We start from the raw sequence: 15,182 nt of genomic DNA, 5'->3' as shown, positions 1-15,182 counted from the left end.
TTTCCTCTATATTAAAACGGAATCACATACTGTATTAGTTTCATAGGACATTTGGGAGGCATTTGGCCTAAAATCAATGATAACTTTTTTTTTTTTTTGTTACTCTCATTAGAAATCCCACAAGATGGGAAAAAAAAAAATCAATCAGCTGTACTCTTCCTTTCTAGCATCGGTAACTCCCCCCCTTCAAAATAGACTTCTGATTTGCACAATTAATTTTGCTGACAAGCACTGCTTTCATGTCAGCTGCTTACTACATGCATTGCTTTTCTATACAGTCTGAATGGGGCTGCAAGTTCCATATATATAGATCATCCTTTAGGAGTTTTCTATTTTTTGCACTCACATTACTTTAGGTATTTTATTTTATTTCCTATTTAGAAGAGTATAAGAAATAAAGTGTGAATTGGAATGCACTAAAATTATAGAAACTCTCTCGCCTATTTAAAGAATGGCTCAGAATGGCCCTCCTATGCGCTACAGTAACACAAAAAATAGCAGGAAGCAAAATAATAAGGAGCGTCTTAGAATCTTCAACCCTCCCCCATAAGGTCCATATTTGGTTAGATTAAAAGTATTGGGCTCAACAGCGCACACTACTGAAAGATCAGCGACTTTAAGAAATATAAACTCGTTATACACCCAAGATGTGTGAGACAAGACTTGCTTCACAAATAATGTGATCAAGATTAGCAACTTGAAGTGCAGCCTTACACAGATGTATATACAGTGTTACACAGACATATTTATGTATCGCATGATAAAAGAGCTTCTATACACATACATATATATTTAATGATTCAATGTGTTTTCTTACTCTGAAAAGTGCTCTGATTATAATTATGATTGCAATTATATGCAAAAGAAATCACCTAGTGTCTCTGTAAATTAGCTAGTTTACAGCAAAATATTACTTCTTAGGTATCTTAATGAAGACAAATTCCCAGCTCTGGTATTTTTTTGTAAAGTAAACGATGCTAGGTCCTCTTCCTGAAATTGGTCCAATGTAGGTGGACCCTTCTGGAGGACCACTCAAGTCCGTGGGTATTCATACAAGCATAGAGGTCTTACCCATTCAGCTCTTTCTTTCTTTTCTTTTTTATTGAGGTTATAGTTTACTGGGCTAGTCTGCAGGTGATCATTGTAAGACATCAACTGAACAGGATTTATGAGCATACCTTACAGTTACTTTATTTTATAAAAATCATAGTTAAGCTGAACACAGCCAAATTTAGACTCCTTATCTCCTGAACAAAAGGTACCTTGATAAGATGTCTCATTAGACTGCAAAATGTTCAGCCTCCTATGTTCCATTCAATATTTGCAATTGTTTTTTTTTTTTTATCAGAGGTATAAGACATGCCTAAGCCTGCAATCATATCTCTCTTCTCTTCTATGATATCAGTCTTCCTTGATTACAGGATATTACAAATACAAGTTGTAACTTCTCATCCTAATGAGGAGAGAGAACATACACACAGGGCTTATAAAACCTTGACTGACTGCTTCAAATTACCTGAAGATTCTACCACAACTAAATAGCTACAATCATATTCTTTTATAAGCCTTTTGATATTTGATCCAGTTCAATTGTGGGGTCTTTGTCAAGAGAATAATACTTTTGATAAAATATACACGCACATACAGGGAACTGTATTCATAAAACAACTGCTGTTGTAATTGTATGATCAAGCTAAGACACTTCCAAGAGACAGATTTTTTGCAAATTGTTGATCTCAAGTAAAGCAAAACGATAAAATTCATCAGAAGCATAATACTTTTTTTGGAAAAAAAACAAGCAGTGTGATTTTAACTGTAGTAGTTTTGCCACATTTTACTCAGAGAAAAGAAAGTTAAACCAAAATGAAAGAAGGCAAGTTAGTCATTTTCTTGTTAGTGGTATTTTGAATGGTGAAATTCTAACCACATACATTGTACAGTCAATTTTAAAGAACAGTTTCCTATTAAAGTTTAGGGCAAGTAAAAACTTAGGATAAACAGAAAGATTTCTGTGTTCATTTGCAAAATGTTAATGAAAACACAACACACAATAGCAAGAAAGACGGAAACAAAGCACCGCACTCTGTAAGCTAAACAAACATTACACTGTAGCACTGAAATTCAAATCAATATTGCTGTATCTTGCAGATGCATGACAACTGGTAAGCAAAACGAACAAAGCTCTTTTTAACTGAACAGCAAAGAATTAACAGTGAAAACTAAATAAGACTTCAAAATGTTTTACTTTAAGAATTCAATCCAATCTCCCACTGACTTCAATGGAAATAGAATTTCAGCCACTGTTTATGAAACACTGGGTGATCCAAACTCTGCTTAAAAAAATTACAACTGTTTAGTACTGTATACTACAGTATAGAAAGCATAGATACGTAATTAATAAAATAATCCTGTCCTTGTTCAACCTCAAATATCAAATTACGGGACAAGGTTGAAGTTACCAAAAAAAAAAAAAAAGAATCCCAGCCTACAAATATGAATTACTATATTCATAGTGCCACCAAAAACAACTGCCCATATACATGGATGATTCAGACAGTCAGACACTGTATCAGACACACAGTCACAGAGGTCTGTTCAGTAGTGTATCTAGTGAGCACAATACTTACTATCAAAGAACTGAGTTGTTCCCCATTGGAATCAGGAGTGACCTGGAGCCTTCTGTTCAATTCATCAGACAGCTCCTGGGGACTGGTCCGAGAAACTGGAGAGGCTGGGGGAGGTGGCAAGGACAGGCTTAAGGAATCTCCACTTGCACTCACTTCCTCTGAAATAGTTTCCCAGGGCTGACAAAAGGGAAAGGAAAAGATGATAGCAAACATTTACCACTGCAGATCTCTCCTAGCTGACCCATGCTCTTGCAGCAATACATGCATTTTAATTGCTTTGTGACAAGTCTCCACTGGGCTATCAGTGGAAATAATGAAGCAGACATATAAACTGGAGTACCTTCAATGCTGCCTACAATATCACTAGCATGTGCTAATCAGTTCTGCTGTTTAAATATTGCATAATTGACTTCAGAAGGAAGGACGGACGGACAGACGGACAACTACAACCTCTGCAATGAGGCCAAAGGTCACAAGAAATGAAAAGAGTGGTAGCTATTCTAGTGACCATATTCCCCACAGTGCTACAGAAACCATGGTTTGGGTGTAAACATACAAATCAAACTAATCAACTGTAGATGAAAGGGCATTAAAGTTTCATTAAATATACTCCCAGTGGAATTACAGTTTTATTAATTTTTCCTTCTACTGTTTGAGTTTGTTTTAAAACATGACCACAGTCTGTACTGAGATGGGATTAACATACAGACTTATTGGCTAGAGACAGACATTCAAAAAGCCAGAGCCTGAATTGATGCAATCTTTGCAGGTTAGTCTAACCTGTGTAGACTGAACCAATTTGCAAGTGAACAGACATTCACTTTTGACTCAGGAAATGCAGGCATGTGCCTGCAGTGGCTCAGGCCAGAAACTGGGGGGTGATAGAGGAAGTGCCCAGCTGGAGGGAAACTAAGCTGAGGAGAGGTGTGGCCAGGACCACATAGGCCTGAGTATGACTGGGGAAGGGTTTAAACCCCCACCTGCATTTGCCTGGAGGTAGAGGGGGGCAGCAGCCCTTGCCAGGCATCCCCAGACCTCCACCCCTCCTCACTTGCTGGCTGGCAGCAGGAGCAGGGCCAGGGCCAGACCCTGGTAGCATGCAGGGAAGCAGGAGTTTAATCCCCTCATTACCTGGGTGGGGGGGCAGCGTGGGCACCAACAGGCTCCGCTCATGAACCCAGGGCCATGGGAGCCACATGCCAGTAGACTAGGGGAAGGGGTGGGGGGTTAATCTCTCCATTCCAGCAGCAGTGGGGGGCACTGATATGGCATCCATGGCTGAGTCCCTCTGAGAAGCATCCAGCTGGATGCAGGGAGGGCGTGAGGAGGCGGGATGTGACCTGCCTGCAGGGGGAGGAGGGGAAGGCTGGGACTAGTTACAGTCAGACTCACTTTTCCCTCCTGCTGAGGCAGTGTGCCCAGAGCTGGGACAGCCCCAGTGGGTGGGGGGCAGTGCCTGCCACCTCCTGCCTTCAGCTCTGCATGGGAGGCCAAAGTTTGCAGACAGGCTGCATCTGCTGTGTGGCTCCCCGCCCCCTCCCTCTCCCAGGAAAGGCAGCGGCAGAGCGAACTATCACGGCGGGTGCAGGTGAAGCATTTGTTACCCACTGCTGCTCAGGGTGGGCTACTGCAGACCAGGGGCATGGGCCATAGTGGGGAAAGGCAATGGACTGCCGCCACCCAATCTGGTCTGGCCCAGCCATGTGGCCCAGGGGCCTAGGCAGCAACTGGCTCATGGCAATCTGCTCACGTACACCCACTGTGATCGTTCAGTCTGCCACCACCTCTGCTGCAGCTGCAGCTGCAGCCTGCCTGCAAGCCATGGCCCCTGCACAGGGCTGGAGGCAGGGGCAGCAGGTGCTGACCCCCACCCCCTAGGGCCATGCCACCCCCAGCTGTGCTGCCACAGCAGGAGACAGCAGTGAATTGGGCTGTAACTAGTTCCAGCTCTCCCCTTGCCACCAGGTCACGTCCCCCCTCCCCGCAGCTGGCTGGCAGCTCCTTGGAGGGACTTGGACCAGGGTGCAATGTCAGTACCCCCCACTGCTGCTACCTGCAATGCAGACAGTAACCCCCCCACGTTCCCTCAGGCTACTGGCATCTGGCTGCCATAGACCTGGGTGCACAAGTGCAGCCTGTCAGGGCCCGTGCTGGCCCCCCTGCAATGGGAGGATTAAACCCCTGCTTCCTCTCAGGCTACCGGGGTGTGGCCCTGCTGCCAGCCAGTGAATGAGATGGGGTGGGGATCTGAGGATGCCTGGCAACACTCCAGAGCAGGGTTTCCCATCCCCAGAGCAGGGTTTCCCATCCCCATCTTTTTCTGACCCAGCCCAGAGCAGAGTAGACCCAGATTGTGCTCCAGCTAGCAAGGAGAGGAATGGGGCCAACCCTGCCTGGCTGGAACAGACAGACAGCTCAGCCCTGCCATGCTGGAGTACTGATTTAACTTGAACTAGGACAGGGTCTGGGATAGAAGTTGCATAAACTGGTTTGTCCCAAGTCAGTTAAGTCTGATACTATATTCAACCAGGTTTACCTTAAACAAATTTTGGCCATTTTGAAACTGATTTATGTGCACTGAACTTATATTCTGTTACAGGTTTAAACCAGTTTCTGATCACTTAAATTGGTTTGTGTGTAACTTCTGTCCCTAATCTTAAAGAACAGCATTTTAAAATGAAATGCTTCATGGAAATTGTTCTTAATACATACAGGGTATCAATTATAAGTGAAAGATGAGTGCAGCATGGTCTCAGCAGAGTCTTACTTTCTATCATGATTGTCATGCAGAAATAAAAAATACCTACTAGAACATAAACTAGTTATGTTCCTTCTGAATCTTATCATTAAATACTCAAGAAAACTGAATGAAACAGCCAGCTTCAGTCTGAAAGACTGCTTATATATTTCTAAGAAAATTTTATTTACTCAGTTCAAATCAAACATTCAAATAGTGAAACGCTGCCTTAGACTTAAGGGGGAGAGGGGGAAACAAGAAAAAGCCCCGTCTTTTCCACATTCAAAGTTCAATCTGTTAATGCGATTACCTAAACTTCTTTCTTAAACTGCCCAACCAATTTTTCAAAGCTGAGCACAGAGGAAAAATGTGCTCCTTAACCTGCCCATAACAACCAATCCACAAAACTAGAAGCCTAATTATCCTAGACCTCTCCTGTGCTTTCATTATTTGATGTGTGTATGCACGTCAGATATTCAAAATTTGTATGGCTCTGAATACATGGGTTTAGTTAGGTTTTATTTTACCCAATTACCACTAGAATTTAACTCAGGCAGTTCTCAAAACACCGGTCTGAAAAAATACGGCTCAACATAGTAGAAATTAACTAACTGACAAACAACATGCATCTGTTTGGGCAGATTATTTTAAACCATAAAACAGTTTAAATGCTGAGGAAATTATTCCAAGGCTGATACATACTTCAGGTATATCTCCACTGTCCATGGGCTCTGGCTCCAAATCTTCACTAATGTGTCTCCGAGATCGAAAGCGTCTATGAGCTGCCTCTTGGTTTATTTGTCTGATGTTGTTGTCTGATTCAGATGCCATATCACTGGCCATTGTGGAAATGAGAAAACGGGAGAGGAGAGGAGAATAAAAAGATTATTACCTTTAAGTTAACACAGGTTTCTATATACAAGATCTTCTGTCACTTTGCTTCCACTTCTATATTTACTTCAATCCTTGGATTCTGCGAGGGGATTGCCAGTCATGGAGGATAACTGTCAGAGATTCTGCAATATGGACCTTTTCAAACTAAACTGACCTGGGACTACCTTCTAATTTCATAAAGTTCAGTGATATCATCACACTTTTCAGCTCGAGGACTAAGCACATCATTTCAAGAAATTCAAGGGGCCACAACCAGTGCTTTGGGGCTGGTTTCCTGCACTGCTTCACCTTCTGTATAAGGGAGAATTTAAAAGGAGCATGCATTTAAATGTACTGCATTCCAGTTATTTCCCCCCACCCAAAAAACAAAAGTGCCCTGAACAAGATACTGCAAAGAGGAGAAGGATTCGCACAAGCTAGAGTGCTTCTGTGCCAGCTGGGGAAATCCCCAACAGCTAATTTTCAGGTGAATGAGAGGAAACCACCTTAATATTCTTACTGGGGATCTCCCTGACCTGAGGGAAATCCCTGTTATCTATGCAGCCCAGGCCCCATCTCTCCTCCCTACAGCCTCTGGTTCAGGGAAGATGTTGGGTGGGCAGACGAGGGAGGGCCAATCCAGCCTTTGAAGTTTGAGCTGCAGCCTTTAAAAGGGATTTAGGTTAAGAACAAGGCTTTGAAGGGTACAGTTTAAAGCCTCAAGTGCCAAATGCAACCCACAGGCTAAATACTACACACATAGACCACGGTATAACTGTCCTCATATTTTCTCTTTGGCCAATTGCAGTATCTGAACAAGGGGCATGAGAAGATACTTATCCTTCTAGCAAATCAGAGCACACGTTTCTAAATTAATGACCAACGCTGGAGCAAGGAACTGAATCCAGAGTTCCTTTCCTCTCCCTCAAGGGAATGCCCTCCCTTACTGGGCCTCAGTCAAGCTTGTTCTTGCTGCCTTTCCTTCTGGCCTGACGACTACTTCACTTTTAGCTGCCTAGTGGCTTCAATCCTGCCTTGTCCATAGATTGGGGGTTAGCTACTTCCCTGAGAAGTAGGAGATGTGAACTGAAGTCCCCTCTAACTACATGGTGCCTAGAACTCAGCTCCCTTATTCCTGAGCAAGTGCCCTAACCTGTGTGTTAACGGGCAAAAGATGAATGGGCCCTCCTCCTCATTCTCTACAAGCAACAATGAGCTGCATGTACAGTCTTAACTTTAAACCATGGCTCAGTTAGCATGGCTCTTCTCCATCTAATGCACTGGGGGATTTCTGTACTGTTCATTTCCCAGATGAACCACAGCCCAGGTGGAGGTAGACTTCTAAGTAGCCATTTTGGGTCACTTCCGAGCACGTGCAGAAGCTCAAGTCCAATTGTCTGGGGATCTTATTAGGCCAAAAATTGATATGCATAAGGAATCTAGATGTCTTAGTCAGTTTTTGCCTCCTGAGCACAAAGGAATAAAATCGTTGTGGTTAAGATGCCCGAAAGCAGACCAAAGAGCCAAAGAAATACTAGAGATAGACTAGGCTCTAAACCTAGGTATATTACAGGGATGCAATTATCTTGATCAATCAAACCTGGAATCTCATTGAAGAATGATTTGCTTGGCATGACCATAATTACATGACAACCTAGTAGAGATCCATCATTCAAAATACAGTATCCCAAACTTCACTGGATCAGTTTGTTTTTGAAAAATGAGGCAAATTTTACAAAGTAAGTGGTAAAATAGTGTATTAAGCATTAGTAGAACTATTATTTTTAATAAATACATAATAAGTGCTCAAGTTAATGCTTGCATATTTTAGTCACTAGAATTCTGAATATAATAAACAAACAAATCAAGTAAAGCAGAAGGCTCTTAAGACAACCCAGTGGGCATAATATAAATTATGGTGATGGATATAAACACTCAAGCAAGAACAAGGGACATTACTGTAATAACAGCTCACTGAAGATGAATAGTTGCATGTGAAAAAGCAATATAAATCTAGATGGTTGACTAACGTCTGATTTCTGTGCTCATCCTTCCCGGCTCAATCATGTATAGCCTTTAAGCTTATCATATTTTTAGAAGGGTAATCATGAGTAATGTAGAATTTTAAAAAATTAGACAATTCTGAGAGCAGCGTAAGAAGATTACATAAATTACAGTTTGTACACCTATATCAGGATTTCCTTGGGAAGCTCATTAGATTTATCTTAATTTAAATGTAATAAGCTTTCTATAGATTTTCCTTGCCTTTTACAGCAGAATATTTTGAAGATTCAGTGCAAACCTCCTTCAGTGCAAAATATCTTAAACACATTGCCAATTATCCGCTGTTCAATTTCAGTTAACTGCCACATAGACATAAAAGTGCTTTAAAAATGGCTTCAGACATGATCCTCAAAACATGAGATCAGCTTTGAAGCACTTCCTTTTGAATATCTCTATGCTCCAGCAGAGCATGACGGGCGTTTCTCAGTCCTTCAGCACCCCACAGTCTCCAGCATCCCATAGTGCTCTACTGCAAACAGCCAATGAACACTCTCCTGTGCACTCAGCTGTCCTTAGGGACCCCTGGAGGCATATTCCTTTGTAGGCATTCTGTATTTGTGATAAACACACCATTAGGAGACAACCTTGCTGAATACCTGGGACACTAAGTGAAGGACTGCCATCTCTAATTCTCAGCTGGAATGGTTTGAGAGAAATAACCTCTTAGACAAGGGATTGATGTTACACATAAACCGGTTTAAGTAATCAGAAACTTGTTTAAACCTGTAACAGAACATAAGTTCAGGTCACATAAACCAGTTTCAAAATGGCCAAAACTAGTTTAAGATAAACCTGGTTGAATGTAGTATCAGACTTAACTGATAGAGCTCATATCGGTTTATGCAACTTCTGTCCCAGACCCCTTCCTGGTTTAACTTAAACCAGAGTCCCCAGGCATCCCAGCATGCTCTGCAGCCCTGGGCTGGGCTGTGTTCTCAGCTCCAGAGAGCAAAGCTGTCCCTGTCCCTCTGCTCCCTAGCTGAAGCATGGGTGGGCAAGGGCAGAGGTGTGGCCAGATGCCAGTCCCCGCTAAGGAAAAGAGGGCAGGGAAGAGGTTTATTCACCCTTCCCTCCCCAGTCCCACCAGCACAGACCCCAGCAAGGTCTGACAGGCATTTCTCCACTTGTTCCTTCAGTGGCAGGGGCATGACAAGCCCTGGCAGTAGCCTCAAGTGAACTGGCCAGGGGGAGATTTAATTCCCCCCTCCTGACCCACTGACATAGACCTGGGCCAGGGCTTGCCTAGTGCTCTCCCCTCGCTGCTGCAGCAGCAGTAGGAGCGGGAGCGCAGCCAGACGCCGGCCAGCATGGCGCCCTGAGGCAGAGGGGGCAGGAAGAGGGTTTTTTCTCCCCTTTATTCCCAAGGGACAGCAGCAGGAGTCTGCCTGCCCTGACAATCACTCCCTGAGCAGGGAGAGTGGCAGGATAAACCCCCTGCCTACCCCTTCTGCCACAAGCTGGATGGAGGGGGAGGGGAAATAACACCCCCTTTTTCCCGCCTGTGGCCATACCTGCACCCCTGCTGTTGAAGCAGTGAGGGGGCAGGGACCTTGATAGGGGCAGCAGCCTCCATCATGGTTTTCCCAGGAGTGCAAGTCTCTTCCTGGTGGCAGGCTGCACTGCAGGGCAGACAGAGCTGCCACAAACTGCAGTGTCAGTGCTAGGGAGGTCTTGGGAGGCTATGGGCCTGGTGCCATGCTTGCCCCGTGAAGTCTGCAGCAGCTCTTCCTGCCCGACTCTGTCCTGCCCTCAGCTCAGGTCCCTGCCCCCCAGGAAAACGCTTGAACTCTCAGGAAACCATGAGAGGGGCTGCTGCACCACCAGGGTCGCTCCCTACTCACCACTCCAGCATTTCCCTCCTCCCTCTGGCATCTGGCAGAGGGGGCAGGGTGGGAGCTTATCCTGCCACTTGCCTCATGCAGGGAGCGATCAGCAGCATCGGGGCTGGCAGACCCTGGCTGTGGTCCCCCAAGCACAGAGAAGATTGGAGGGGGAATAAACCCCCTCCTTTTCCACGCTGCCTCAGGGGGCCATGATGGCTGGTGAATGGCCATTTACCTTCCCCTGCAGCTGTAGCGGTGAGGAGGGAGTGCCAGGTGGACCTTGGCTCGGGTCCATGCCAGTAGGACAGGGACGGGGGAATTAAACCCTCCTCCCTGGCCAGTTCACTTGAGGCTACTACTGCCAGGGCTGCCCAGGCCTCCTACCGTAGCTTCCCTGCAGCTGAGGACTACTCTAGCACCCCTCCCCAAGCTTCTGGCCTGAGCAACTGCAGGCATGTGCCTGCATTTCCTAAATGTCTATTCACTTGCAGATTGGTTCAATCTAGGCAGGTTAGACTAACCTGCAAAGACTGAATTAATTCAGGCTCCAGCTTTTTGAATGTCTGTCCCTAGCCTTAAATGTAAGAGTCAAGAGAATGCCTCAGATATAGATCAAAGTTCACATTAAACTTGTAACCCATCTGTTATAGTAAAGAACAATGAACAGTATGTTTCCTTTTCTTTCCTTGAAAGGTCTTCAGCTCTCCCGAGTGAAAATTTTTACAGATGAGCATTTTTTGTGATATTCAAAATAATAATTTTGTTTGAAAGAATGAATATCCATAAAATCCTTAAAATATTACTTGGCCAAAACAATTTATTGCACTTCTTTAACACTTACATTAAAGTTGGCCGGTGCCACTGAGTTGTCCTGTTGTTGTGGTTGACATAGTAAGTACGACCAAGATTGTCCACTTTTTCTTCCCATCCAGGAGGCAGTGGAGGTGGTGGTAACTCCTCTTGGCGATGAGATGCAGAGTCATTGGAATCAACCACTTCCCATCCATGCTGGAAGTAACAATAAATACTGATTACAAAGTTTAACAACAACAAAACGTTAAATTGCTATAGGATTTTTGGGCTACGTTAACTGATTTTTAAAAGTGATGGATAAGAATGAAAGACTATTTAACTATAAAAGCTGTGCTGAAAAGGGAACTAGTCTCACTATTACACAATATGCCTCATCTCTTTGGATAACATTAAATAAATCAATATGACCTTTTCAAATGGTGTAATTTATTTCAGCTACCACTGACTACGAGTTATGCTTAGCACTCTGTATAATGTTAATGGTCACTGAGTTTTATGTTCACGTCTCTACAGAAATTAGGTAATTAATTATCTAAGTAAAGAAGAAGTTAGGACACCTATATCTATGTATGTATTCATTTATTTACAAATATTATATTCTTCATCCTTTTCCCAGCCCTCAGTCAAAACTTGTCTTAAGCCTCAAGCCTGCAATCAAAACTGCATCAAGCCCTGAATCTGTGCAGAGCCATGCTGTCTTCAATTTCAAATAAATCTAAAATCCTATCATTCTATTTTTAAAAAAATATTGTTGTTAAAGAATAGGTTTATCTTACAAAATTACAAAAGCCAGAGCAGTTCAATGTTGTTTCCCCCCATAAGTATGTCTAGGTCAACTTTATATTAGCCATTACAAAATTGTTTTTTCCCTTTATTTGCTCGATTCGCAGTCTGAAACCAGTATGTCAATTTGGGTTCTCTGATTTATGTATCATTATTTGTAAAACATTCTGCAAACCAACCCCCACCCCCTCATTCTACCTGCAAAATCTTCCTTTGCCCTCTTGTCTTCAAACTTACTCTAGTTTCTCCCCAGCAAAGCACGTGCTTTGCTTAACTGAGGTTTACTAGCACTTCACTCCTATTGACTTCGACTGGAGTAGTTGATATTCAAGCAGGTAATGTTTAGAGTCTCAAAAGATTACGACGTCATGTGAGCTAGCAAGCAATCCAGTTCACCAAAAGTCATAAAAATGACACCAAGTCAACAACTCTGAATACACAAAACACAGAGTCAATCTTTTGAGTAAGATGGTAACCATTTTTACAGTGGCTGTACAATAGCGAGCCAAACCTTGTTTTCCAAATATATTTTCTTTGCCTTGTTAGTAATTCTTTAACCATACAATTACCGCTGGCATAGTCGTATATTATTTGAGGTCTGCCTACATTTTCTAGTTTGAGTTAATGATTACTTGAGACAAATTGGCTAAATGAAGTCTTCATTTAGGAGGTATATTTTAGGTTTAAAGTCACCGTTTATCACAGCTGTATAATACAGTTATTGTAAACTCAACATTATGCTATTTGAACTCTGCTCCTTGAAAAAAAAATACATTTTTTAAAGTAGCAATGCATATATTTCCATGAGATGCAGACAGAATGTTTTTGTTTTGTTTTTTTGTGCACCTATTTAAGAAGACATAACATCACATTTTTTCTCTGGGAATGAACACAGCTCTTACAGTAATACAATTTTGTTCTTGCCATACGGACATTTGACTGCTACAGACTAACCTTATGGTAAAGCAACAGTTGGACTGCAACTGGCATCCACTGTACATGCTAATCATAATCAGGATTTGAAAAAATGATTGGAGAATATTTCATACATTTACTGCACAGCACAAGGCAAATGCTGTAACTGAATGAGCTTTATATTCTGAAGAGTCAGCCTGGCCAAGAAAATAATGGAAAATGCATCATGACAACAGTCAATTCAAAATGATCCTTCTAGAAGCAAGCTTTATCTAACACAGTCTGCTGTACCTATGCCAAATGCAAAAAGCTTGGATAGATTTTTTTTTGAATGTTTCTATCCACTACATTTCAAGGATTGGAAAGTTTTCAAGAATGAATGAAAATAAAAACCCATAATAGAATTAACTGAGTAAATTCAGGATTACTTCCAACAGCTGACATTTCTGGAGAATACAAAAAGCAGCAGTTAATATTTGTAAGAACTAAGTGGGAGATTTAACTTGTTACCAAAAACTAAGCATTATCAACCACTACCATTAGATATCCCTCTGGCTAGCCTGAGTAGCTGTTCCTATGAAGGCAGAAACAGACAAGACCAGAACAGGCTGGCAGGAACATGCAAGCCTATTCAAATGTCCCTCTCCCTCCTGCAGCCTGAAATGTGTTAAGACAAATAATGGGGAGGAGAAGGAATGAGGTAAAGTGAAGAGGAACAAGAAGAAGTGAGCAGGCTATAAACTGCATGATTGAAGTATTAAGCCCATCCTTCATGTAGCCCAAGAGATAGGAAAGACCCATTTTCCCCTGGTACCCAGGGAAGATGGAAGGAAAAATTCCCCACTACTTAATAAAAGAAAAGAAAATCCTTTGCTTCTGGTCTGAGTGGGGGGGGGGGAAAAATATATATATATATATATAAAACAGACTTTCTCCTCTCCTACAAAATGTGGATGACCTCAGGAAAGGAGACAAATGTTCACATAAGAAAGAACACATGCATGTCAAAGAAGGGAACAAAGACATCCCGTGTACAAGACTATGGAAGAGATTAGGTCTAAAACAGAAAAAAAAGACTAAACCTGAAACATTGCATTGGATTAGCAGCAGATCCAGTCCTCTCTCAAGGAGTGATCAGAATCTGAAACTTCATAAGAAGGGGCAAGAATACCTACAGAAGGCATGCAAAGAATAATTTAATCCCAAATAATTCTTATCCTTATTTGTGATGGTCAAAGATTCCTTTAATACCTGAAGCAGGGTGTTAAACATCATTTCCAAAATACCCGTCATTGGTCATGGTACCAGATATTCTGAATATCCATATAAATATGGATCATGATATCTATGCACAACTGCATCTTTCTGAACATTGTTAAGCTTCATGTCAATAATTTTAGTTCCATGTTGTAGAAAAATATTTCTCTGTCATATGCTATGAATTTCTCTCACCTGTCTCCTTGTTCTTGAAATATGAAATAAGGAAAACTGATGTTCTTGTTCTAACTTCTCTGTGCCCATTTTACTTTTTTATTCCCGTTTTACTCATCACTATTCTAAAATAAATCATCCTAAACTTTCCAATCTTCATATTGGAGGCTTTTTGGCACTGCAATATAATTTTTGAGATGGGTGACCAGTATTATGCAAAGCATTTTAGGTAAGGTCACAGCACTGATTTACAGAATAGGTATAAAGACATTACATGTTTTCAGTGCTATTCTCCAAACAATTACTTTTATATCCTGACATCTCACTACTCTTCTTTACTGCAATTACATACTGAACAGAATTTTTTTTGAGTGTGTATTCAGTGACAGCCAGCCTGAAAGAAGTAACAGCAGAGCAATAGGGAAGGGATAAAAGCACATGATAGAGAAAAAGGTTTTTTTTTTAAAGTGAGAAAACACAAGAGTGAAGAATAGAAAACTGAGTGAGGTAGTAGGATGGGATGAGTGCGAAGCAGTAATCTGGAAAGATCTACCAGGAAGGAACTGAAAGGAGGGTGACGTTAAGATTAATATATAGGGTATTTATAAAGTATTACTAGTGTATGCTTTAATCAATGGTACATTGATTATTAGAGTCCGCTGCTCAATGCGTTCCTTATTCACAACTTAAAGCAATATATAACACCCCTAATAATACCTTATAAATGTTAATAAGCAGAAGATTCATATCCATAATATGAAGAAGGAATGAAGGAATAAATACAAAGGTAACATAGTAAGCTAATTTGAAAACTTATATGTAATAGGAGGGTTAATACTATATTGAAATAAGTGTGTCACTTGCAAATCAGAAGAAGTGATTCTTCTGCCATATTTAGCACTGGTGATGCCTCATCAGGAGTACTGGTCCAGTTTTGGGCCCCACACTTCAAGAAAGATGGAGAGAGACTGGAAAGAGTCTATCAGAGAGCAACAAAAATGATTAGAAGTCTAGGAAGCATGACTTACGGAGGAACGGCTGAAAGGACTAAGGTTATTTAGTTTGGAGAAGAGAAGTGCCAGTCTTCAAATACCTGAAGGGCTATTCCCAGGAGGA

The 15,182-nt window shown here is 41.9% G+C and overlaps 1 protein-coding gene across 8 annotated transcripts in view; it reads right to left on the bottom strand.

The window, feature by feature from the left end:
* NEDD4L (NEDD4 like E3 ubiquitin protein ligase) overlaps window positions 1–15,182 on the bottom strand; it is a 347,734-nt gene that overhangs the window by 80,859 nt on the left and 251,693 nt on the right. For all 8 annotated transcript variants that reach the window (XM_090037858.1, XM_090037859.1, XM_090037860.1 and 5 more), the window contains 3 exons: window positions 10,966–11,132; window positions 6,067–6,199; window positions 2,628–2,804 (listed from right to left, as the gene is read on the bottom strand). In XM_090037858.1, the coding sequence (XP_089893984.1) occupies window positions 2,628–2,804; window positions 6,067–6,199; window positions 10,966–11,132 (477 nt within the window). The remainder of the gene's footprint in view (window positions 1–2,627; window positions 2,805–6,066; window positions 6,200–10,965; window positions 11,133–15,182) is intronic.

Source organism: Crocodylus siamensis, chromosome 3 (genome assembly GCF_052110815.1).
Source record: "Crocodylus siamensis isolate JL-2025a chromosome 3, ASM5211081v1, whole genome shotgun sequence".
In the NCBI taxonomy this organism is placed as follows: domain Eukaryota; kingdom Metazoa; phylum Chordata; order Crocodylia; family Crocodylidae; genus Crocodylus; species Crocodylus siamensis.
The sequence above is the reverse complement of the archived record's forward strand: the minus strand, read 5'-3'. Positions and strand labels throughout refer to the sequence as shown.